The sequence below is a fragment of the Falco naumanni genome, chromosome 3, assembly GCF_017639655.2.
Source record: "Falco naumanni isolate bFalNau1 chromosome 3, bFalNau1.pat, whole genome shotgun sequence".
NCBI lineage: Eukaryota > Metazoa > Chordata > Aves > Falconiformes > Falconidae > Falco > Falco naumanni.
This window is the reverse complement of record NC_054056.1, coordinates 76,716,162-76,742,431: the sequence shown is the minus strand read 5'-3', so window position 1 is coordinate 76,742,431 and position 26,270 is coordinate 76,716,162. Positions and strand designations below refer to the sequence as shown.

General features: G+C 34.3%; 1 protein-coding gene across 16 annotated transcripts in view; it reads left to right on the top strand.

Moving 5' to 3' along the window:
• The window catches only part of ASPH (aspartate beta-hydroxylase), a 123,709-nt gene that overhangs the window by 29,138 nt on the left and 68,301 nt on the right, over positions 1 to 26,270 (top strand). For 6 of the 16 annotated variants that reach the window (XM_040588679.1, XM_040588676.1, XM_040588680.1 and 3 more), the window contains 11 exons: positions 10,372 to 10,458; positions 12,018 to 12,092; positions 12,587 to 12,748; positions 13,898 to 13,957; positions 15,476 to 15,532; positions 16,840 to 16,878; positions 20,524 to 20,562; positions 21,732 to 21,776; positions 21,893 to 21,934; positions 23,427 to 23,477; positions 24,450 to 24,494. In XM_040588679.1, coding sequence (XP_040444613.1) covers positions 10,372 to 10,458; positions 12,018 to 12,092; positions 12,587 to 12,748; positions 13,898 to 13,957; positions 15,476 to 15,532; positions 16,840 to 16,878; positions 20,524 to 20,562; positions 21,732 to 21,776; positions 21,893 to 21,934; positions 23,427 to 23,477; positions 24,450 to 24,494 — 702 coding nt within the window. The other 10 variants (XM_040588678.1, XM_040588687.1, XM_040588689.1 and 7 more) reach the window with 8 other exon arrangements.

Below are 26,270 nucleotides of genomic sequence, written 5' to 3'. Positions count from 1 at the left end.
CAAATTACAGAAGGGTAGCAAGTTCTGTCTGTCAACTACTTAGTGCTAGCCTTGACCATATGCTTTGTATGGTAAATGTGAAGTAGCCTCTTCCTTTTTCACGTGTAAGTGGCTAAGCCACCTTAATTGTCTTACATTTGTTAATGATGCTTCAGGTTAAAAGGATTTATGCAGATAGATGTGCTGAAATTGATTTATAGGTTTTTTTTTCATGTGGCAAAACATTTTGTTTAGAAAAGCTATAAAAGTTTCCATTATTATTAAATGAATAATATAAAAGTTGCATATGCAAGAATAAACATTAAGTTTCTTAATATATCATTAAATGTGAGAATGTTATCTGTCAACATCTGTGAAACTGCTCAAAAAGACTGAGTGCTTTGTGTTATATACTATTTCAGTTTTGCAGCGTTTATCTTTCTGAAATGGTATTCATATATTTTTCTTTTGATGCTGAAATTCTAAACCTGTGCTCTCACTTGGGGACTCTTTTTGTGGAGCTTGGTCTTGAAGATTTTTATGGGGAAAAATAGACAAAACTGGTTTTTGTTGTGGAGTTAGAATATTTTGTAATAATCTAAGTTTCACAGAATTGGTTAAGTAAGTTATCTACCATTAAGCATTGTGTAAAAATGACCACTTTGACATGAATATTTAATTTTAAGTATGACTGTTTAAAGCAGTTCTTTGGAAAATGCTGGAAACCTATCCAGCTATGCTAAGTTTGAAGTCTACCTTTGAATTCACTGACTCCAATAGTAGCCATTTCTGACATTCTGCTATAACTACGTGTGTGATTATAAATTCTGTATTGCTTTTTGTATTGCCAACATTGGATAGCTGTAATGTAAGACTGAGTGGAAAAAAGAAGGAATTTTAAAATTAGCTAAAAAAAAAAAAAAAAAGTGTGAAGACACTTGAATTGGAACTTAGAATAAGGGTCCCCAAGTTTAGTTACATGATTCATAAAATTCCAGACATTGGTTTGTGTGCCCCAATGCTGTAGGAGCCTATGTCTTTGCTGTTGAGTTTACTTAGATACCAGGTATTATCACATGCTCCAGGACATTGGCATCTTGGAAAAGTGAAGTGTTTTGCACCCATGTCTTGCTTCAGGCTATTTGGGGTTCACAAATGAGACTTCCCTGTGCTCCAGCCTTCTTAAGGACCCAGTCCAGGTGGAAGTAAGATGCAGTGGGATTTCTGTCTTGTGATTCTTACATGATATTAAGATTTTGAAATACAATATTCTATATAAGTTTCCTGTAAAAGGTATATTCACAGTCTGTTAAATGTATGCAGAATTTATGGAATTATGTCATGCATTGATAATTTGCTGAGTATCTTAACATTATTCATTGTATAAAAGCAGATTGAAATAAATTACTGCTTGCCTGAGTATTTAAGTGTCAATAATCAGTGAACAAGGTATCTTGTATTCTTTCAACATAGTGCATGTACTTTTATTTTAAAAGAAACCCAAATATCTGTGATAATTTTTGTGTTTACAAGCCTCTGTAAAATTGCCTCTTTTCCCTGTCAAGACATGCTTTTAAGAGTGCATCTCAAAATACCCAGTAATGTTTAAATTTACCATGAAAAGAGGGAGGAGCTGGAAACTTAGATATGGCTTTATGGAACTTTGAGTACGTTTTATATTTTCATTGATCCTGTAGTATAACAAAGGTGGAGTCTGTTCTTCCTTTTATATGAACAAATTGTTTACTTATTTTTCCATATACTGCCTAGAAGTAATAAGATTGCATAATGAGTTTAGTCAAGTTAGTAGTCTGGATTTCATCCATGATGGTAATCTCTAAGGAAAGAACTTAAAAAGGCATTCATGATTTTGTAAGGGAATTGGTCTAAAAATTGTAATTTTACCTGGTTAACACATATTAAAGAAATTTTGGCCATGTCAATGCTTGATGCTTTGAAAAAGTGTAAGATATAAAATAGATGCAAGCTGATTAAAGAATATAGGCATTGCGTTCATTGCAAATTTATGATTTTTCTTTTAGTGTAGAATTATGGGGGGTTGTTTGTTTTGCTTTTTAAAGAATAAATGTTGAAGTATATTGACACAGTTTGGGTATTTATTAGTTGTTTTCTGGAAACCTAAGCTTGAGGTTCAAATGTCCAATGTAGGTGCTTCATGTGTCTCAATGAGAAGCCTGATGCTGAGACATGGAAATATCTCTTTTAGTTTAAAAAATGTATTTACCATAACTTTTTATTCATTTTCTAGTTGGTTTTTTGGGTAGCAATGCACTTGAGTTTTTGTGATTAAGGTAGTTATGTTTGTGAGATTTAGATCTTAATCCATATCAGCGTGATGGTGATAATCCAATGTCTTTTTATGGTATTAAAAAGATGAGATTAATTATTATTTGTATTTTGGGGAAGGCTTTTGCCTTCATGCCTTTTGTAGAACTAGCTATAAAGTACAATCAAGATGCTGGATGACCTCAGTTTCTGTTAGCTACAATGGGGAAAGAGGGTAGCACCTGACTTTAGAGAGTAAGGTTTATGTTTTTTGAATAAAAGTCTTAACAGTCTTAAATAGTCTTGAGTAAAGCAGTAAGTATTTTAACAGAAATAAAATAGCAGCTTCTTTTTAGAATTAGAGCAATACCTTCGACAAAATACGTATTTTTCATTGGATAAAGAAACACAGATTGTAATTCATTGTAAGAAAATACTCAATTTATATAATCTACAGTACATATGTGCTTGAATATCTTTTGAGTTAATATGTATATTAAATATTTATAAAAGTGTCTAGAAACATAAGTTAGTGGGTTTGGGAGAGAACTAGAGAACTGACAGAATACCTACCAGAGAAATCAGCTGGGATATTGGTCATAATTACATGGTATCACGTTGTCTGGAGAGAATTGAGTTAGCTCTAAGAAATAAGAAGCACCTCAAGTAGTGTGCATCTGGTAATGTGATACCTTTCTTGGATTAATTAGTCTTTCATCTTGGTATTTATGGTGGCCTTGCTACTGAAGATGCTTCATTCTTAATGAGTTAACATTTGGTATCTCTATAGCGTTGCAGTGTGCTATGGAAAGATAATTTTTTACATAGCATGGCAGATTGGAAAAATTTATGTCATGATTTTGAACATCACAGATATGTTCATAACCTATTTCCATTTTGCAACAAATCAGGTGAGGAGCCAGGAGGGGTAGCCAAGAAAAAAACTAAAGTCAAAGGTATTTTTAATTTTTTTTTTCTTGTGGAACTGTATGCAGATAATGATGCCTGAAATGCATGTGCATTGCCAATACAAATTGCAGGTTATAATAATGTTTACTAATGCTAGCTGTGTTGGCTAAATGTTGTCTAATGGTGCAGCAAAATATCTTCCCTATTTTTCAGTAAGGTTTTTTTTTTTTTTTCTTACTACTGATTGTAATTTAGTGGCAATGTGAGTGCTTTCCTAACTAGAGATTATATTTTTTGGTGCAGATTTTTTTACAACAGTTGTGGTGTTTGGATTATACATAGTTTATAATAACTTTATATTCTGCATGTTTTAAAAAAATGTCCTGGTGTACATGCAGATTTCTTTCTGTGTGAAATCCTCCTTTAGTTATCTTCCATGAATTCATGATACTATTATTATTATATTGTAATTGAACTTGAGCACCTCAGTTTCTGCTTAAGCCTGTACTTAAATGGTTTCATCTATTTCTTACGGGAGGAGAAATTTAGGTAAAGTTCAGTAATTTCCCCTTTAATATTATTTGCAAGATTGATGGCAGTGATGATACTGACAAGTTTTCCAAAAGCTTGCAACCAATTTATGCCATATATTTATTTGTAGTTACATTGTTGTACGGGCAGGACATAATGGTCTAAATGTGTTCAGTGCAATAGAGAGACTAAAAAGACTAATTAGCCTCAACAAAACACCAAAGTACTTCAGGTGATTAACTTTCTAGATGTGCTCAGTTGCCTCCACACATGATGGTGCTATTTAAAGAACAGTCTCTTTGTTGCATTAAAGACAGTTACACTTCAGTGTGTTTTTTCTAGTGGTATGTGAAAAATGCACACTGTTCATAATACAAAATCTCATTGGGAAAGCAGTGTATTTGCTAAGGGAGGCTCTCATGCTTATATGAATGTGACTTTTCTTAGCATCTTGCATGCGTGTTGAGATTTTTAGCATTTGTTCCACATTGTACTTGGTATGACTTGGTTGCAAGTTGCGTGTTTCCAAGAATGTAATAGATGTAATTTAACAATTCATTCCTGAGTTTTGGATTATTTTTTAATGTTTGATATGAGAGTGGAGAAATTATATATTTCAAATGCTTTATACCAAAAAGCAGTTGGAAGGAAGCATGATGTTATTCATTTTAGACTGAGCTGTGTGATTGAATTGTTCACTCAACAGAAATGTTTCACAGCGGTTAGAGGCAGGTGTCGTAGGAGGAATGTTGTTACTTGCCCTGCTTTTTACCTCAACAGACTGCAGTTGCTCTCAGAAGTCTGAGTAAAAATACAGCTGTTGTATTTTATATATAAAATCTTTATGGCTTTTTTTAGTAATGTGGGAGTATTAATTTTAAAACTAAACACAAATATGGCATGCGGAGATTTAATGGAAAAATTTCTAAATTTTATTGAGCTAAAAATTCCTTATTCTGTAGAATGCTGCTAGTACTGACAATTTTATTTAAAAAAAAAAAAGAACAAAAAACTGTGGGTGCAGTGGAAGTAAATACTGAACACTTACATTTCAAGTATGCTGTTTTGGCTGCTCTGATACATTATCTAGGCATAATGTCACAGCCAATTGAAATAAAGAAAATAAGCACAAAAGATACAACTCCAAAAGTAAAGCAAACAAAAAAGTATCACTAATAAATACTACATATAGAAAAGCAAGATGCAAGAATTAATTTACAATTGTTACTTTGGTTTCAATGAATACAGTCAAACCAAGTTAACTTTTTTGGAGTTGATTTAATTCAGTAGGATATTGCTGTTTCTTAACTATTGTGTACTTATTTTTGTAAAATACATACTTCAGATACATTTTTCAGACTTGTCTTAAACTAAGGGAACAATGTCAGTAAAATGTTGCAGTATACATTTGATTTGTGGTGTTACAACACTTTCATTTGTAGATTTAAGAAAATTGAGAAGAGAGGAAGAAATTATTTTGGTGATGCGCTTGACATTTCTAGATCCTACAGTTGTCAAAGATTCAGAATTTGTTGTGATTTTCAGGCTCACAGACAAAACTGGTTTTAGCATTCTGCAGAAATTACTTAACAGTAAGATAACAGAGGCGTGGTTTTCACTAGATTAATGCTTTATTTGGATGCAGTTGCAGTAAACTAAGGTTATTGGCTGGCTGCATGGTGTGAGAAATTGCTAAAAGTCAAAACTAATTTGTTTAAATTGCTTAAAGCTTCAGTAGTTAATTATACAAGTTTAAATTGGCATCTAACAAACATTAAGTAAGAATTTGATCAAAGCTGTTAGGCAAGTTGTTCATAAGATGTTTTCTGGTCTAAGAATGGTTCTCTTATTGAACATTTCCTCTTTTTTAAATGAAAAACTAAAAAGTAAAAGAAGCTATTAAAGAACCGCTCAAGAAATTAAGGGAGAAGCAGGAATCCAAGAAGGAGGAAATCAAAGATGAGGAAGAAAAAAAGAAAGCCAGGAAAGGAAAAGATGCTACTGATCGAAAGGACAAGAAAGCTGTCGATATGAATAAATTAAAGAAAGATTCTGACAAGGCTAAAAGAGACAGAGGAAAGGAAAAAGGCCCAGACAAAAATGTAAAATCGAAGGAGACTACAAAAAAATCAGCCAGTGAAAAGGATGGTACTATTCAGGTGGGAAAAGACAAAGAAACAAAAAAGGTAGTTAAAAACCCATCTAAGGAAGACAAGAAAGAAAAGAAATAAACAGATTTCTGGTTCTGCTAATGAGGAACATACCTCAAGAATGAGAAATTCAGCATATTTATATGAATGTGGTAAATATGGCAATTGAGAAGATGTTTTCTGAAATGTGTGAACTAAGGCTATATATAATATTTTTTTGAAAACTGTTAGTGTATACTGGCATTGTAAACACAAAGCAAAAATGTCTGCTGTGAAACTCATATATGTACATATGTTAATATGCCTGGCTAACAGTGTGTATTGAAAATAGAAATGTCTAATTGATGCTAATTACTTCAAGAATACTTCAAATCTGTTTGGGTTACTCCCCCCCGCCCCTCCCCCGTTTCATTGTATTAAAGTGTTATTTTCTTGATGTGGGGATGAAAGTATAATGCTGTATTTCAAATGCAAATCTAAAAGCACTATTAGGAGGATTATCTTGACACATCTAGTGGAAACTAATAAGAAAATATTTCTGTTTCACAAGAAACAACTTAGAGGAGCATTAATGGAATGTTTTGTCATAGGAACTTAGCCAATAAATTTAAATTATTCCCTGCTAAACTTTTTTTTCCTTAAGCAGACTGAGAAAAATATTTTTATATGCAAATACTCAAACCAATTTCGGTGTTGTGTTTGTTTATAAGACCTCAATGTATACTCAGCCAAAATGTTGCAACAGTTTTGTTTATTGATCCTGTGACAATATGTTTTGCTTTTCTTCCTTTGTTTTTTGGTGCTTTTTTTTTTTTTGGTTGTTGTTGTTGGGGGTTTTTTTTTTTGCTATCTTTAGGTCTGGAAACTTGATTCATTGTCACTTTTCAGTTAACTATGTCCTGATTTTTTTCCAAGTTTTCTAAGCTTCTGGTGATGAATACTTCTGAAAATTAGGCCACCTATTTCACTATTGATGGGTATTGTGGGATTCCAATGACATTTTAAGAAGTGATATGCTACTACTACTGTATTCTGGTTGAACTTGATTAGAGAACAGCTTATGTATTTTTGCAACTATCATTTTCTTCAAACAACACTTTTCAAGTACATGATACTTCTTGTATGCAAGCTCCTGTGTGACTTTGCTTTTACAGCTTCTGTATTTTTAGCACCAAGGGATGATTTATACAGGAGTCTCATTAGAATAAACAGTTGCAAAACATATCTGCAGAGGTATTTTAGTATGTTGTTGAATCTGTACTTGCTTTCAAGTTTATATGGGAAAGGAATATTTTTATAATTTTATTAGATGAGTAATATCATGTAGTATATTGAAATAGTAATTGCACAACAAAATTGCAGAATATTTGGAAAATATGTAATGAAAGTTGAAGATTTATTATTGTTATACTGCAGTATTATTGTAAAGAAAACAAATCTCAAGAGTAAAATTCAGCATGGGTATATTCACATGGGTAGTGGTGTAAGATTAAAAGTCCTGAAGGTTGATTCTGTTTGTGGATTTGCTGTAACAGTGGCTTGGCAATATGCATATCTCAGACTTTCAATAGAGCACATACATGGCTCTGTAAGATGCTTTGATCCCTAAAGGTATAAGATGTGGTAATAGGGTAAGGTAAAAATCTGATTTTCTTATTTTATAGAGGGAACTTATGAAAAATAGTTCAAATGAAAGCTGTAGAAAAGAATACAGTAGCTTAAGATTCTAGCTGTAACAATTAATAGAGATCATATACTGAGCTATTTTCTAAATATTCATGTGTATGAAGAGGGAGGGAAAAGATTTGTGTGTTATGAACATCATAGTACTTATCAAAAAACTTGACAGAATGAGGATCTAATAAAGGCGCTTGCATAATGAGCATTCTCTTAGGTTTTGGTAACGATAGACGTGTTTATTGATCTCTGCTCTGCTAAGTGTTAAGATACATATTTGACAGAGGAGCACTCAAATCACGCTTCTCAAGAATGGTGGCACAGTGGTATAGTGCACATCGCTTTATATTTTCTCTCGTAATGTGGCAGAAGTTGTAACTCTCTTGGAGTAAAATTTGGAATGAGTTGCCTTTCTCATTAACATATTGTTGTATCTATGACTCAAAGTTTATCTGGTTCTAAAAAAGTGTGGGGTTTTTTCTTGGGTTTTTTTTTTTCCAAAGAACATTTTATTTGAGCAGCAATCCAATCTATATAGATAGCCACACAATAAAATAAGATTTTTGTTCCAGAGACCTGTTGTACTGGTGTATGTCTTTATGAAATATTAATGTCATTCACCTTAATGTGGTAGATTACCACAGAAGCTTAAAAAAATGCACCACACAGACAAAAGCTGAGTGCAACTTTATTTTAATGATGAGAGAAAACAGTGTTCTGCAAAAAGGAAATGACTTGACATTACGTACTCAACAGGATAGAATAGGAATCAGTGATAAACACAGAAGTGTATAAAAAGCTTGAGAGCTAAGTTGAGAAATGTGCAAGCAAAAGAAAGAAATACTCTTGCTGTCCCTTCTTTCCTTTTACACAGCGTAAGTGCTTGTTGTCTGTGAAATATTTACTATCTTTTGAAATACTTTGAATCCTTTTAATTGTTCACGAAGCAGAACAAATCGTTATCTGGAATTGGAAATGTGGGCTATTGGAGGATATGAGGGCTTATTTAAAGAGGCGTATATGTAAAGGAGATGAACTGTATTTGTGAAAACAGGGTAGCTGTTTCCACACTTCCAGATTCTGAAGTGTGAGACAGTGGCTAATTTAAGTAACAGGTTTTGTCTCCATATGTAGTTAAAGATGATTGTAGAAGGAAGTAACTTCTTACTCTTGTAGCCATTAATACTACTGCAGCAAAAGATGAATCTAAGTCTTAATAATATTTTTTAATATTTATGGTGTTTTATTAATGACACAAGAAAATTAGCAAAAAAGTAAATCTGGCTTTTTTTTCTAGCTTCTGATCTTGACTGGATAGTACTGGACTCGGTAATCATATACTTTCAGATACAGCCTAGATACTTGTCTTCATGTAATATAACAGATATTAAAAGGTGTAAGTAGAATTAATTCCAAGTAGAAGTAGTTCCCGTTACATACATAAGACAATGAGTTAAATACATTTTTATAAACACTGTAGTTTACACAAAGTTGTTTTGAGGTAATACTAGTCCTATTTGCATTGACTCAGTAGAAACATGATAATTTTTTTTCATGAATTTTAACAACTGGAAATACAATACACTTACAGTTATTTTTACAAGATTGTTAGCAGTGCAGGAGTGTTGATGAATTTCTGTGCATAGAGCTTTTGGGAAACTAGTTTGTCTTGGGCAGTGTATATGTGTGTGTTTAAGAAGGTAGGTTTATCTTAATTGACCTTGGAACTTACACTTAAATATGAACCTAGGAAAAAATGGTGTAGGAGTATAGAATTTCATTTGGAAGGGACTTAAGAAGATCCTTATTCTAACATCCTTCTCAAAACAGAATCATCTCAGAGGTATGACCAGGTTATATGCTGGCTGTTACCCAGTGTGGTCTTTAAAACCTCCAAGGGCAGGGATGCACAACCTCTCTGTGCAATGCTTTCCACTGATCTGACTGCTGTCATGGTGGGCAGCATGTGCGGGTATGCGTGTGTGGGTGTAAGTTTTTTCTTATGCCCAGTCTGAACCTTTCTTGTTTCAGTCTTGGTTGAATCCTTCCTAAAGGTCGAGAGGAGGATTAGGCTAATATCAATACATTCTTTCTTGAGGATTTGGTGTCTTAAGAAGTGGCATAATCTTTCAATGCTATGAATTGTCTTGATCTTGTATCGTGGCATTGAACATTGCTGTTACTGGTTGCTTTCTTTTCATTGTGTTTTGATTGAGAAAGACTCTGTGGTAGAGACAGTAAGCATCTGAGCGGTGACATTCCATCAGTCATAGATTTCCTGTAGTAATGTCATTGTCAAAAAAACCTGGAGGCTGAGATTATGTTATTTTGAAGAAACTACAGTTCTCTTCATCAGATCTTCTAAGATTTAACATAGGAATTTAAAATGCCTCTTCTGATTCTGTGCAGCGTTGTATAAATTTCAAATTAGTTCTTCATAAAACCTATAAAATCAATTATATGAAACGTTTTTTGCCCAAAGAGAAAACAGTGGAAAAAAAGCCTGCTGCCTGTTTTGTTTCTGGATACTGAATAGATGTTGAGAATAGTATAGTTATTTTTTTCAGTTACTTTTGAATAAAGGCAAGTGCTTAAATTTCTGTCCCTTTTCCCCCCTCATTGTATGTTTGTCTTCAAAATGTATTTGTTTGCTATCTGAATACACTTTAGTCTTTGTATATATCACTGTATATCAGAACAGCCCTGTAATTCTCATTAGTTTTTTCAATACATTTTTGAGAGTTTAATATCAGTTAATATAATTGAAACAACTTTCTTAGTTTATAGATAAATCAGATCAAAAAGAGCATAAAGTTAACTTTATAACTGAAAAATGCAGGCCTTAAAGAAAGATCTGTCCCAGCACAGCCAGCATCACCAGAATCTGAGACCATCCAGCCTGCTGAGAAGTCCTATGTTGAATCAGGTAAGGCCTTTCATAAAACATAGGTGAAACAAAAGACATGGTGCTTAATTTGAATTATAATTGTTTCCTTAGTATGAAAAGTCATTATGTTATTACTTTGGGTAGGAAAGTAAATCTTTCATGGATTTGTATGTTGCTTATCCGCTATGGTTTATTTAATGGGAATCACTGTCGGTAGCTATACAAATAACTGACCATGACAGTTTTATAACTTAAATGTATTGAAGGCACTCATCAGCTCTTACGAATACTATTGGAACCGTATCACATCACAGTAACTTTCTGCTGATGTACAGTTGTGGGTTTGATATGTATGCAACAGTATATGCAGTCAGAATAACAGCAGATTTTCCACCTTATATAAAAAAAAAAAGACCCAACAAAAAAAAACCCAAAACACCAAAAACCAACTGACCAAAGAAAAACCCTAACGACCAATTTTGCAAGATAAAACAATCACTTTTCCATTAAAAACAATACTATAGTATAAATAAAATAAATAGAACTTATACTGTTGAAAAAATAATTTAAATAATTTAAAAGCCATGTAGTATTAGTAAAACTTACTAAATTTAAGAAGCATTAAAGAAAAAAAATTATGCATCAAATTTTAGATACACTATTTACATTTTAGTGCTATTCGGAGAGTACATAGTTTTTCCTGTTCCTTGAAGCTTATCCTACTTGATGTGAAGCTAACACAATAACTCATAAATGTGGAGCATATGGTCAATAAAATGGAATATAGAATTTGTTTTAAAAGACGTGCATTACTTAAGTTATAGTTTATAAATCAAGTTAAGATGTTGGTTAGGTTTTTTTGGGGTTGGTTGTTTTTTTTTTTTCCTCTCCCCCATAACTGGTATGATTTTTGATCTCTTATTTGAAAAATGCAGCTGTGATTTGGTTTTGTGCTGTTGGGTTGCTCAATGTTAATTTCAGGATATTTTTATGAAGGCGACGCTTCATACAAATTCCTGTAATGCCCTGGGCGGGTGTGTTAGATGACAACCACTTGTACCTGAAATAAGTTTGTGATTTATTCTACTGTGAATTGCCAAAAGAAGACCCTGATATCGTAATGCTAGTATCTGTTTTCTCTGTTTATAAAGCAAACAAAACCCTACATCTGCAAGTGATATTTAGTTGTCAAATATGACATGCTAGTGCTGCTGTCTAAGTTGTAGGAAAGTAATAGATGGAAGTGTTAGTAAAATAATTACTTAGAAGATAATTCTTGGTTTGAATAGTTACGGGAAGTTAATATTACTGACACTGCGAAAAATTTATGTGCAGGAAATGCAGTGTAGATAAATTCTTCCAGTTGATCTTCAGAATGAATCTGATGTTATTGACATTACTTTATGTATTGGAGAGTAAGCAACACGAAATTGTTTTTCTAATTATATAAGTTACAAAGGTTCACTAAGTCAATCTCTACAGAACTTTTATGGAATAGAATAAGAACATATGGAGGCTACTGAAAGTTGCAAGACTTGAGCTACTGTTTAGACTTTGCCTTTTGCACTTAACCTCACTGCAATTTATAATCATTCTAGAGCACAAGAATGCTGATGTAGAATTGGAAGAGGAAATTCAGTCTGTTCTTCATGAAGCTCTCCATTCCCAGCCTGGTAATGCATTAACACTTAGAAATCACAGAGGAATTTATAAATACTGCCATAGGCTAGATGAATGTGTCTGATTTTAGTATGCACTTGAAGTCCTTTGGCCTGCAGAAAACATTTTAATCTGCTAATTTGTAATTTTCAAGAAAATTCAGAAAGTTCAGTCAACAGATCCTAAAACTGTGGTCTCTTACCCAGAGGTGTTTGGCAGCAGTAGCTCAAATTGGTCAGTTGACAAAAATTTCCTTAAAATACTGCATAGGATGCAAGAATGGGTAAACAGAGATCGCTTTTACTGCAGGCAAAGAAAGCAGTGCAAATTGGTGTAGGTACTTCGGGTTTATACTTCTGGAAGGCGCAGACAAGTCATCTGTCTCCATCCCTGTCCCCTTTGGGGACTAGTTGAACAACATGAAAGGGTGTGCTGAAGACTGAGTATTTGCTGGTAATAGAATTTACCAAGGCATCTGTATTATCTAACAATCTGTATTATTGATTAGGAGAGAGACATGAAGATGTAGATGGAAGTATAAATGACCAGTGGCAAGTGAAGGAAGACATACATGGAGAAACTTTTGAAGCTCCTATAACAGATGATTCACTCAAAGAATTAGAGATCGAAATGCCAGAAGCATATGAGACACCAGACTCAGTTCAGAAAGGTATCCAAATGACTAAATATACTTAAAATTAATTTTTGCCAAAAATAAGAACAGAGAAATGGAAATAGGTCTCATTAAAAACTTGACTCGCAATTTCTACTTGCAGTAGAAACTTAGCAAATGTCAACCACAACAAGTATTATTTATCAAATAAATATTTTTAAAATCAAAGTGGGATATATTAATACAGTGTGTTTTGGAATCCAGGTGAGTATGTATTATTGTTTGATTACTGCTATATTGTCTTCCAACCAAAGCAATAAATCTGTGTTCTAGGTATACATATCTCCCCCCAATAGAGGGACTGTATGGAGTCTGCTTCTGGACTTTGTAGCATATTAAGCTAAATTTTAAGAGTTTATTAACACAGCCTTTTGTAGACAGACTTATTCTCACTGTATTTTCCTTCTAATGTGGCTTTCCAAGAGAAGGTTACTCGTGAGGTATATTACAAGTCCTACTTAACATTATACAAAGAAGATACTCATATCCTGCTGACTTGGGGCATTGACAGGATGTTAAAAGTCATTTGTAATCAAAATATTAAAGCAGAATCATATGATCTGAGTCCAACTCAGGGAAAATATTTCTGAATGCTTTTTATCTGCACTACTGAAAATTTTATATATGCCTCTTTTTGAAAAGCTTGTGTAATGGATGTCATCTAAAAGTTTTGACTGCTGGAATTACACGGAGATTCTTTCTTCACAATGGAAGTAATTCTTTAGTCTGGGTCTATTATACTTCCTTGTTTCTGTATCTCTTACTCATCCACAGTGCAAGTTAAAGTAGGAGAATGGAGGAGAAATTCAAATTCCAGTTACTTTATATCTTTAAAATGACTATTAAGAAGGCAAAGTGAATTTGTTTTAATTTCTTTGTATTTGCACAGGAATTTCTGTGGAGAGTCATCTTTTTCTGAGCAAATGTGTACAGAGTTTATGTGTGTATACACATCAGTATTACAAGAATAAAAGTGAATTTTATTCTTTCAATCTATATATGTATCTTGCTGGCATTAGAAGAAATTTGCTTAGAATTTCTGCTTGGAAATTTGATTATTTATACATAATATTCTGTTATAGGGTCTGCAGCACCATGCATTGATTGTAACATTTTAAAATTTGTAAATACATGTTTGTTTCTCAGATGCTGATCTTTTGGCAGATGATCTTGGAGCAATGGAGCCTGAACCATATGAAGCTGCAGGTATAATTCTATTTTCCAAAATTGGTAATACTGATTTTCTGCCTAAATGTAGCAAATTATATGAGAAAGGAAAATAGAAAAGGTTAGACTGGTTTAGGAATGTATAGTTTTGAAAATTCTTGATTGTATTGGATGTTTGACTGAGATGACTATTCTAATTGTTCTTAAAAGGAACAGATGACAGGTATGGAAATGTTGCTTTCATTGGTGCAAAACCTTTATTTTTACTTTTCTGTGTGTTTCTGGATAGGCAAGAGGTGTGTGGTTGTACAGTCGTAAGAAAGTGAGAATGAGATTTATTGCTTATATTACTGTCTTCTTACAGTCTACAATGTTAAGGTTCTTCTAGCCTATTATTCCTGGCATAAGGCAGAAACTTGTGTTCTCACATGGAACCTGTCACCTTTCAGAAGCATCGAGATTGTAACCTTTCCTTCAGAACTTTGTTTCTTTATGGCTGATTATACCATTAGGGAGTGAGTCAGCACAAAGACTTCACTCTGAACTATCCTTGCACTGTCTTTCTGCACGCTCTAATTCATCTTTAAAGCTTTTTAAAGCAAAATTTCATTTGCCTCGACTAATCCAATTAGCTTATAGTCATCTTCTTATTGTATTTGATATCATGTACAATGGCATTGTTCATCTTTCCTGTTAGGAAGAAACATTAGGTAGATATTACAGTTTCCCTGGTATCTGATAAGAATTTTCTTCTGGATGCTAACAATGCTTGTTATAGTACAGGCAGCCTCTTCCATCTACATTAGATGTCAAATTTCTGTTTGAACTAGGCTTCTTACCTTTGGTTCAATGTTAGTTCTGGACTTTACATTCTTGTGTCCTAAATATGACAGAAAAATAATATTGTTTGCTACAGCTGAAACTGCTTATTCCTATCTTTGTGGGAGATTAAATTGGTAACTGGAAAGCAGTAGAATCCAAGCTGTGATACTTCCAAAGTAAAAGGAATGTTACTTTACCTTCCATACCATGTGTTCTCAGATGTGTTAATGTCGCAAAGAATTGTAGTCACAGAGGAAAATAATCCACATACTTAGCTAGCCAATGAAAAAAAGTAAGTGGCTGTAAATCTGTTATGCCAGAAGTGAATGTACATATTTCTTAAGGTCTGATTTCTGGCTCTTACCTTGTCTTCTGTAGATCATCACCAGTGGTCCTGCTGCACATTAGTAAAGAAGCTACTTTAGAACTGTGAGGATAGGGGAAGATTGCGTTTTTTATTCATGTTAGAAGAACTACTAAATATTGATGGAGACTAATGGCTCTCATGGATCTAGTTTTCATACAGAGAGTATAACAGAGGACTGGAAGTGAGAATGGCCCAACAGCTTCCATTAGATTGCAAGTGTCTGTAAGGTTTTTAATTAGTCACTGTTCAACTAAGCTACATTTCACTATTGACAGCCACGTTACGGGTGCAAGTTAAAATAATCAAGTATTAAAAATAGTTCATATTTCTAATTAAAAAATATTTAAATTTTTGTATTTAATTTACAGTTTCATATGAGTATGATATGGATGTGGAAAAGACAATGAGTGATCCAGAAGCTCCAGGTTTGTAGATTTTCATGACTTCAGGTTATAATATGATCACATACACTTTTGTAAACATGCTTCAAAGTAACATGTCATTAACTGTTTCATCACAGTTTTATTTTCAGAGAGTTTTTGGCTAGTTTCAAATAAGCCTGATTTTTTGCAGCTTTGTCACCGTTGCATTTGTGAACACCACACTCCACAAGTCCAATCCACAAATACTTACAAACCTTGTTCTGTTGAAGTCTTCCAGCCTAATTAATGGATTGTCAAAGAACTACTTGTATTCCTAATTTTAAGCCTAAATACAAATACGCATGGATTTACTGTGTTGTGTAACTTATAGTGTACCTCCTGGATGTGCTTTACAATCCAGGTGTCACTTTCAAATAAAATATTGTAGTATTAACTCAGTATGTTTAGTTCTGTTATTCTTGAGCTAAGTATGTGACTTTTTAAACTTCTCTTGCGCTATTTAGCTGTTGCATGAAAATTTGATTGGAATATAAAATAGTTAATATTATTAAATATAGCATCTTCTATCTTTAGCTATATATTATATGGAACATTATACAAGTACAGTCCAAAGTCTTATTTCTATTTATTGAAGTTGCATTGAATTTTGGCCCCAAACCAAGACACAAAAAAAACCCCCAAACTTTTGAGCTCATAGATAGCATCAGTGTCTTACTGTTATTACATCTGTATATTTGTTTATGTTCTGGAAAAATTCAAAGTCCTACATGAATACTACTTCTATGTAATGTCAGCCAAATGGGCAGAATAATATTTTGAGGGTTAAATTTCTAAATTTCCAGGAGAATGGATGTTGTATTTTAAATTGCATAGAACTGTTTCTGTGGATAAAAAAATAATTTGAGTTTTGCCAAAGATGTTCAAGTTAGTGTGGTGTCAGAAAAAAAATAATTTAAACAAAGCAAGCAAGCCATAACAAGCAGATTCCAAAATTCCACTGTAGAAGTTTGCTATATATAGAAATGATTTAGGAGTATTTCCATTCTGAATTGTAGGTAATCTGTAGATGAATTTATGAACTGTGTAAAGAAAAACTTACTGATAGTGCTTTATCTTTTTTTATGTTTATCTTGTGATGCTAGCAAATGATTCAGTTCTTTTCACAGGACCTTTTGGAAATCTTCCACTTTGTTGAATACTTAACTTCAATACAGTAAAAAACATTATGGTTTTGAATATCTTTTTGTTCTGAATAAACTCGACACCTTGTTATTTGCGTGTGTGTGTTGTCTTAAAATTCCATGACTTTTCATATTGTTTTGTTGTTGTGTGTTTTTTTTTTTCTTTAGCAGAGGATATGGTGCATGGCAATTACAATGAAGATCATGGTATGACGACTGCTATATTTTGTGAACTGATGGTATTTCATTAATATCAAAGTGAAATCACATTGTCTTAAAATTTTGTATGCTGTCACATTACTTTGCTAGTTCTCAATTAAGGTTTTGGGGTTTGTTATGTTCAAATCCCCTTCCATCTTTAACACTGGAAAAGTGTAGAGTATGCATATAGGCTATATTCCCATATTGGTCCTCTTTGACACACTTTGTACATATGTGGAATAGGAATGTTGAGGACTTCGCATGCCCTTTTCCTTATGAAACTCTGGCCAAGTCAGCTGTGGTTCATTGCATCTGTATAGCTCAGTATTACTTTCTCATCTTGTCTGTAACTACCAGTTCTTTGGAGATTACTCTATTTTAGTTTGATTTAGTTAATGATTTGCCAATGATTACTGGGACCAAATCAAGAAGCCAATGAAAAGAAGGCTAATGGTTGTCTTGAAACAAAGGTATGTGGTCATGATCTTTTCTGTGAGATCCTTCTGGGGACTACAGTACTTCAGAAAAGTTAACCATATCTTCAGAGCACTCTTATTTTCGATATTTATGTAACCTGAGCAAAGGACAGCAATTCTTAACTTCAAAATATTTGAGACAGAAAACCTTGAAGTTCATCCTTTGTCATCAGGGGAGATATTCTGACATCCACCTTTGGGATAGAAGTCAAAATCCCACTGAAGGATATTAGTTGCCCAAAGGTGTATTTAGCCCTCAATCCATGTCTTTTTCAGTCTGCAGTAAAGAATTATTTGCCTCAGCTATGGTGCCCTTGACAAAATGTGTTGGCATCAATAGGATGGAAAAGCAACAGAGACCTAGCTTTTTTCCCTGGGCTTGTTGTTTACTCTCCTTTCCAGAATATGCTTATTTTACAGTCAATTCCTAATCAAGAATCACTTCTCTTGCTTCTCCCACCTAGATACGAAGGAGAAGTACAACTTTTATTCTTTTCTTTTCATGCTTCTTCATATGTAGTGGTGACATGAACAGAGAATGCTTCCACAGCCCCTGCCCTTGGAATGGTCATTTATACCTGCTTTTGGAGTAAGGTGATCATGGAGGTTCCCAAAGTAATTTGCATCATTTTTTCATAGAATCGATTCCAAAACTATTTCATGTTCTGCAGTCTCTTCTGGCACCCTAGCACAATAACAGCGAATCGCTCTATTTTGTGAGTAATTCACGTGCTTTGGCAAGCTGTGGTTTCATATGCAATTTGAATAGTATCAGATAAATCAGATTTAGATTTTTTTCTACTCTTTCTTTACTATTCCAAATCCTCTAATTAGGCTGATGAAGAGAATAGGAAGTTCCATTCTTTTTCTCAAAAGGAAATTCCAGGGTAGGAGGTGATTGTAAAAAAAATATTGTTCTTGGCTACTAAACTGCCAGGCTTTTTTACACAGCAAATTCTGCCCACAGTTCAATGTAGCCCATTACAAACTGCTTTTCTTTTGATAAAAACTCATCTTTTCCGTGACAGAATTTTGCCTTGCTTCCAAATTCTCCCTTAAAGACATTCTGGTTGTGCGAGAAAGCCCAATGCTTTGTACTTTTTCAAGGGATTTCTTTTGAGAGCTCCAGCCTGGAGCGGTGTAGAAGAACAAGGCCAATCAGGTGAGGCATTGAATGTTCTTCACATTTGCAAGATGTGGTTGAATTTTTTTTTTATCCCCCCCCCCCCGCCCCCCATCTTGAAAGTTATATGGATTTCCAAAGTTATTTGGAATTTCACTGTTTGTTCCAAGGGCAGACCTGTATACAGGCACCCTTATTTCCAGGCACTTATAGGTGTCTCAGAAATAAACAGAGAGAATAATGAGAAATTGTTGTCAGGATCCCTAGAAAAGATGAGACACACTACTGGGAAAGATGGTCTAATCACGCTCAGTCCTGTAAGTTCATTTTATGTTGTCAGTCTTTTAAGGTTTGAGCAAACCAGCCAACCATGGATGTCTCTGAAGATTTGCTGAAAGATGTGAGGCCATCTTTCAGTGACACACCATCTTTTCCTTCTGAGTTCAGCTATCCAGTTTTAGAGCATGAGAGTTGTAGTTGTTCATGAATGTGTGCCAGGCACTATTTTAGCAGTTGGAAGTACCTAGTTTTCATCCCTGTTGACTCCTGCCCATCTTTCTTGTTACCTTTTGACGTACTTTTGGTTGGATCGAAAAGGAAACAGATTTGCTCTTTTTCTGGAGGAGAGTTTTTAGCACCTGTTTTCTAAAGACAAGAGATGGAGGCCATCATAGAGATCTGAAGTTCTTTCTCTCAAATGTAAAGCTTGTGGTTTTGACACTAGCTCCAAAACTGCAGTTCCCATCTACAATAAGATTCATTTTAAAGTTTCAGATGCAAATATCTGAGAAATCAGCAGAAGTATAAGCTTCTCTATTCTGGAGTCAATGTATCTTCTCCATATCTATCAGATGTGTTTCCCCTCTTCTGGCAGGTGCTGTGATGCAATATTTTCCACAATCCTGGTGCTTTCTAGAATTCTCAGAAAGCTGAGCAGGCAATGCCAAGATAGCAGTTAAATTTCTTTTCTAACTCTTGCTTTGTATGGCTTAGTTCTTAATTCAGGTCAGTGACCAAGTCTAACAGGACTGCAGTTCCTGTGATCACTTTCTCCATGCATGGTGTTGGGAGAAAATGAAAACGTTTGGTAGGCTGCACCCACTTTGCTTGTCTAGCACATTGAAAGGAACAGTCTTTTCCTACCTCTGGCGGTTGTTGCTGATGCTGAAAATTCTTTAGTTGAAATGGGTGTGCGTGCCCACAGTGAAATGTGTAAATGGATTGATTGTGTAACTTGGAACACAGGAACTCAGTTATTGTACACAACTTTCAGTAGTTTTACGAAGAGTTTTATACAGTTTGTAGCAATGAAGCTAGAGAAAGAAGGCAAGTTTGAGATTTTTACTAGAAATTAAGAGTTCTGGATGGTTTTTAAAAAATATGCTCTAAGAACTTTATTTTTAAAGGGATGGAGGGGGAGCCAAGTGACTATTAGTGCCTTTTAAAATAAAACAATAGTAGAAAGATTTTATTTCTAAAAAAAAATCTCATGTAAATAACCTTTTCCAGTTGTGAGTCAGTTCCTATTAAGATAATGAAATTATCCAAAACACTGGATGAACGCTGAACTTCTTTAGTTCAAAAATTCACAATAAACGTATATTGAAAATTCAGACAATTAATAGGTAGCATTTTCTCTATTTTCAGATATTATCTAAAGTAAAATAATGAATGTTCTTAACCTGTTCTTCAGAATTACAAAAACTAGACTGGCTCTTTACTCAAAGATAAGGAGTGTAAGTGAATTATAACAACTGTATGGAATGGTAGCTTTATTGTTCTCATTGTTTTCAGTATTTCGTCTGTGTAGATAGAATGCTTGAAATTTCAGTATTATGTTCACATTTGGTTTTTGTTTTTTTTTTTTTCTGTAGAAATTCTACTACAAGCTCTAGTAAGGGTTGATATATCTATTCAGGCCCCAAAACTAGAGAAAGTCTTTGAGAGCTTTGCATTTATCATTAAAGAAATTAATTCTATGCTTAACAACCAGATGTTAGGATACTTTGTGCATATCAGCCACCCCAGAACTTTATTTTTCTTTCCTTTCAGAACCAAAACATGAAAAACAGACTGAGACTCAAGATACAGGTATATACATATATATAAATGTATATATAGATGTGTGTGTGTCTATGTATATATGGGTGGGTTGTGTGTGTGTATGCTCCCACAGGCCTCTCACCATGTATATATATTTATGCATATGGAGCATACTATAAAATCTTTGTTTTGTATGTAATTGAAGTAGAAATACCTCTAAAATAAATGTTATTGGAATATAAATTATTTTCAAAACCAGATAAATAGTTTAGTCAAGTTATCATAAAAGTCATAACTTAATCATTGGAACATGGTAGTTCAGCATAGACAGCCTGCTCTCTGCTGTGAGCCTTGCTCATAACCTCGTAACCAGTGCTTAAGATCATTCAACATGTACGGGCTGTCAATACTAGCTCTGCTTTGTGCATACTTTTTGCTAATGCCTTTGTCTAATCAGCAGAAGCAATTAAAAAAAACTGTTTGCAGTGCTCTCTCTGTGTCCTGTATGCTCTGTTGTCTTGAAATACAGCTTTTTTGAGCGTCAGGTCAGCTGATTGGAAAAGACACAATTATTTAGTTTAGAATTGAAGTCAAGAAATTCTTTAGTGTAAATAAATTGCAAGTGTCTGTTTTGTCACCTTTGTGATCATAAGCTTAAGAGGACAGTCAAATGAGTTAAAAGGTGCCATATTTAAAGAAAACAATTTCATTTTCATGGAATTCATAATTTTAAGTTGAAGAACTTGCTCGTTGTCCTTCAGGAAGGAAGGTAGGACTCCTTAAGGAATTGCATGTTTATCCAAATAAAAAGACTTTAAAAGTTTATTGGGTTTAGGTTTTGTTTCGTTTGGTTTTTAATATATCTAGCAGATGGAGTTGATGCTGCAAAAGATCAAAGTGGGAGTACTTATTATGCTTAGAAAGATTAAGAAGTTTTCTTAAAAATTAAGTTTTTAAAGTTACTGTGTCTTAATCCAAACAACATTTTCTCAGAAGGTACAATATTGAAATATTTACCTAATGAATACAGTAGCAAAACAGAGAAGAAAATTTAAGAAGCAATTTCTCTTTTTTTCCCTCAAAGTTCCTGTTTGTTTATAGCAGTGTACTGTTCACAGTTAAACATGTCTGTGCTAGCTGTGTTCTTTTGTGTTCTCTGTAAGTTTATCAGTTGAGGACTTGACTTTATGATTGCTCTGAATTAAATGTTTTCTTAGGTGTTGAGGACCTTCCAGAGGAGGTGAATGAAGCTACAGAGCCAGGTGTGTATTTTGTAACTGTGATCTTACAGTGCTTTGATTAAATATATGCATTTTGAAGTCTGATGTAAAAGGAAAAAAAGCTTATATGAATTTTTCTTTCTAAACTTCTTCTACAGATGAAATTATTGAAGATTTTGATATTGATAAAGAGCTGTCAGGTACGAGTTTTTATGGTTTGTGAAAGAAAACATTTTTTCCTTCCATTTTTGTTAATTTAATTTAAAAATAAACGAGCAAAAAACAAAGCAGGGAAGTGTGCTATATATAGAATCATAGAATGGTTTGGGTTGAAAGGAACATTTAAAGTTTGTCCGGTCCAACTCCCCTGCCATGGGCAGAGACATCTTTCACGAGATGATCTTGCTCAAAATCCAACCTGACTTCGAACACTTCCAGTGATGGGGCATCCATTACTGCTCTGGGCAACCTGTTCCGGTGTCATGCCACCCTCATCGTAAAAAAAATAATTTTTCCTTATGTCTAACCTAAATCTGTCCTCTTTCGCTTTTAAACTATTGCCCCTCATCCTGTTGTTACAGGCCTCACTAAATTGTCTTTCTCCATTTTTCTTAAAAGTCCCCTTTAAGTACTGAAAGGTTGCAGTAAGGTCCCCCTCAGAGCCTTCTCTTCTCCAGGCTAAACAACCCCAACTCTTTCAGCCTTTCTTCCTAGGAGAGGTTCTCCAGTCATCTGATAATTTTTGTGGCCCTTCTCTGGACCCAGTCCAACAGGTCACTGTCTGTCTTGCACTGAAAACTTCAGAGCTGGACACAGTACTCCAGGTGGGGTCTCATCAAAGCAGAGTAGAGGGGTAGTAGAATCACCTCCCTCAACTACTGGCCATGCTTCTTGTGATGCAGCCCAGGATACAGTTGGCTTTCTGGGCTGTGAGTGCACATTGCTAGCTCACATCTAGTTTTTCATCCACCAGGATCCCCGAGTCCTTCTCTACAGGGCTGCTCTCAATCCCTTCATCCCTCAGCCTGGATTAGTATTGGGGACTGCCCTGACCCAGGTTGCAGGACCTTGCACTTGGCATTCTTGAACTTCGTGACATTCTCACGAAGCACTTAAGAGCTTCAATTTGAGTAATGGAGTAGGTTAATTTCCCACATCACTACTCAAAAAGGAGAGGTTGTAAATTTTCATTTGTTGTGCTGTGTCAGGGAATTTTGAATGAGTACTGTGTCAAATGTAATTTAAAGATTTTTCTCTAAAAAGTTAAAAATATCTTTAAGCAAGTTTTTTTTCTCAAATGACGTTTATTCAGTCAGCTAGAGCAAATTGATAGAAGCAGTTTAGTCTGTGCACAGTGTGCACATTTGATGCTGTATTTATGTATGTTTTCTGTTTGAAAAATGTGTTCTAATATAACTAAACATTTTTTTTTACACGATCAACAATTGTAACCAAAATCACTTTTGGGGGGTGTAGTAGGAATGGAGTTGGTGAAAAAGAGGAGCTAAACTTTTGGACATGAAATGCATTCAGTATCTTTTTTTCTGCTTTTAAGTTAACCTGGTTGTTTGTTCTGCAGTTTAAGGCTTCCTTTTTGTTTGATACTAATTTGCTTGTGTGGCTGGTAGGGAATAAAAACAAAGTTGTGAACATTGTGTGTGTAACTTCCAACACTTATTTTCTTTGCAACAGTAGAAAGTAAGCATAAAGAAGATGATGTGGCCACTGAACCAGAGGAATCAGGTTTGTATATTATCTTTTGCATGAGTTTGCAACTTAAAACACCCAGAAATAATAAAAAAATTACAAACTATAAATATCATAGCATAGAGTTCTATGCTGCAGTGAAAATACATTCTAGCTTTAGCTTTTTTCTTTTAAGTACAAACTATTTGGAAGCTAGCATCCTGGGTTTTTTAATGACAATATTGTAGTGGCTCACAGAGCACTCGCTCTTCAGTTTTAGAAGTTGTGACTGCTCCCGGTTCAGAAAAACTTACATTGATAAAACCAGCCATATTAAGTCATAAGAAGCTGAAGATTTCTTTGCTATGCTGTTTCCCATCAGCCAATCACTATTGCATACTCAGGAGAGTGTATGTAAGAAACAAAATAAAGTGGAATGTGTCCCTAGCTTTGAGCAATTAATTTACGGGCTGCCCAAATCATAGTATACTTTTCCCTCTCTTCCTTTTTTCTTATTGTCTACAGCCAGTATCTTGGCTATTAAGAATTCTTTTCTGGTGAGCCTGACTCCCTCCATGCGTGTGCAACTGTCAGTGTGTTAGCAGTAATAGCACTTGGTCATAAGTGGCATGTTTAAATTAAACTTATATACAGAATTTAAAAAGAACTGAATTTTGAAGTCAAGTATTTCACAATTACAGCTGGGAACATAATAAGTATGTCAATGTTTTCTAAGCCCATATTGTGCTAGCATGTGAAACTGGGAAATTTGTGCTTTGGATAGTACAGTTTCAGAATTTTGAAGTACCATTTTTGAAACTATGCAATCCTGCAATTTACTCATTGGCCTACTCAAGTATTGACTGTTCCCCAGGAAAAACTCAGCTGAGGAAAATTTGCATTGTACTTCTGCAAAAGTAGTATTACAGAGTAGTCTTCATAGGTCACTGTTAATGGAAAAAAAATGCAGCTTTTTGTAGATATTTAGAGAACTGTCCAGTTTTAATTTTGTACACATTTGACTTACAGAAATGCCTGTTCAAGCTGAGGATTATTCAAATGATGATCTAGTGGGTAAGTTACTCTTTAAGTGCTTGGTTTTTTTCCCCAAAAAATGAAACTATATCTATAAGGGAAGTTTGTAAACAGATTACTCTGTGGAGAAGAGTGAAAGGGTATCAGTATTGTCATTTAAAGTTGCTTCCTGTTTTTGAAGCAATGATCATTATGTTTTCTTGCGTAAATGCTGATAATAGTTACTGGGTTATACGGAAGCGTTCCAAATAAAACTGTGAGTAGTTGTAATTTACAACTTAATTCTTAATGATTTCAGACAGAGCTGGATAAGTTGATACAAACATTTCAGGTCTCAAACTATGGGTGTACTTCTTTTCTGGAGTAACTGATCATAAGTCTGGTAATACTGTCACTTCTCTGTGTATCAGTCAGATCTATTTGATTCCGACTGTGGCACGGTTTTTGGGCACTGATGTAGAAACAGGACTGTTTTGTCATGCCATCAAATTTTTCTTGACATAACTGATTTCAAGAATAAGAGCACTTCCAGCTCTTCCATCTGTTGCTTGACAGTAGTAAATGTAGTTTTCCAAAACCATTTTTAGACTAGGTAAATGGCTTCTAAATTTGAAGACTGCATACTATTAAATTTCTTCTGCTTTTTGGATTTAATTACTACAAGTTGCTAGTTTGTTCTTTGGAATTAAGTCATGTTGAGTGAAACACTGAGTTGTATCTCTGGGCAGTAAATAACAGAAGCTGCAATCCAAGAGTCTTGACAGCTATATTTCTGTTTTGTTCTGATTAGCCTGAGCACCTCTCCGAGTTAGTTAATCTTCGCTATATGCAGAAGCTTTTATGTGGTGTGGTGCCCAGATAGTTCTGTGGGGTTTTGTTTTAACTTGTAAGAAAGGAAACTTGTATTTGGTTCTTATGCATGCCAAAAGTAGCCAGAGAAGAGGCCTTTGTGGTTGCACAGTACAAATTGGAGGCATGGTTTAGTTCATGTTTTAATTTACATGCTGAACCTTAACTGAGGTGGTTTGAAATGCTCGTATCAATATGTAACTGTGTTGTCTGGGAGGACTTTCTAACCTGTTTATCACAACAGCCACATGGTGTGTTGAAATGTTTGAAGCCACAGGCATTCATTAATAAATGCCTTATCTAAAAATGTTTTCTTTCATAATGGATTTGAAATATTCTAAACCAAAGCTTAGAACCAATGTAGGAACAAGGAGTAGTTACCTTTGACAGCACAGGCAAAAGTTCAGCAAAGGTGGTGTTCTGTTGATCTGTTGTACTTTAAGTTGGAACTGTACTAGAAGAAAAGATGTTTTCTTTCAGAAAACGTTGCTGCTTAAAATTAAAATAACAAAAAAGCTCTTACAGGACTTGCAAAATTTCAGCAGTAGGTAATTCTACTGCACAGTGTCAGTTGATATGAAGATGATCTTTGACTTACATATACTATTTTAAAACTAAATTCAGAAGCCAAGTATCAACTTGAAATCATTAATTTTTGGTTTTGTGGACCATATTTCTATGGCTTTTTGTGCTGTAATTTATGGCTCAGCCTTGCAGTGGAAGATTAATTTCCTGCCTTCACCAAAAAAGAACCAAAACCAACTTATGTGTATTGTACACTAGAGGGAAGTTTTCCAAATACTCCATTTAGATTTATAGAATCAATTAAGTTGCAAAAGATGCTTAAGATTATAGAGTCCAACCATAAACCTAACACTGTCAAGTCCACCACTGTACCATGTCCCTAAGCATCACATCTACACGGTCTTTTAAATATCTCCAGGGATGGTGACTGAACCACTTCCC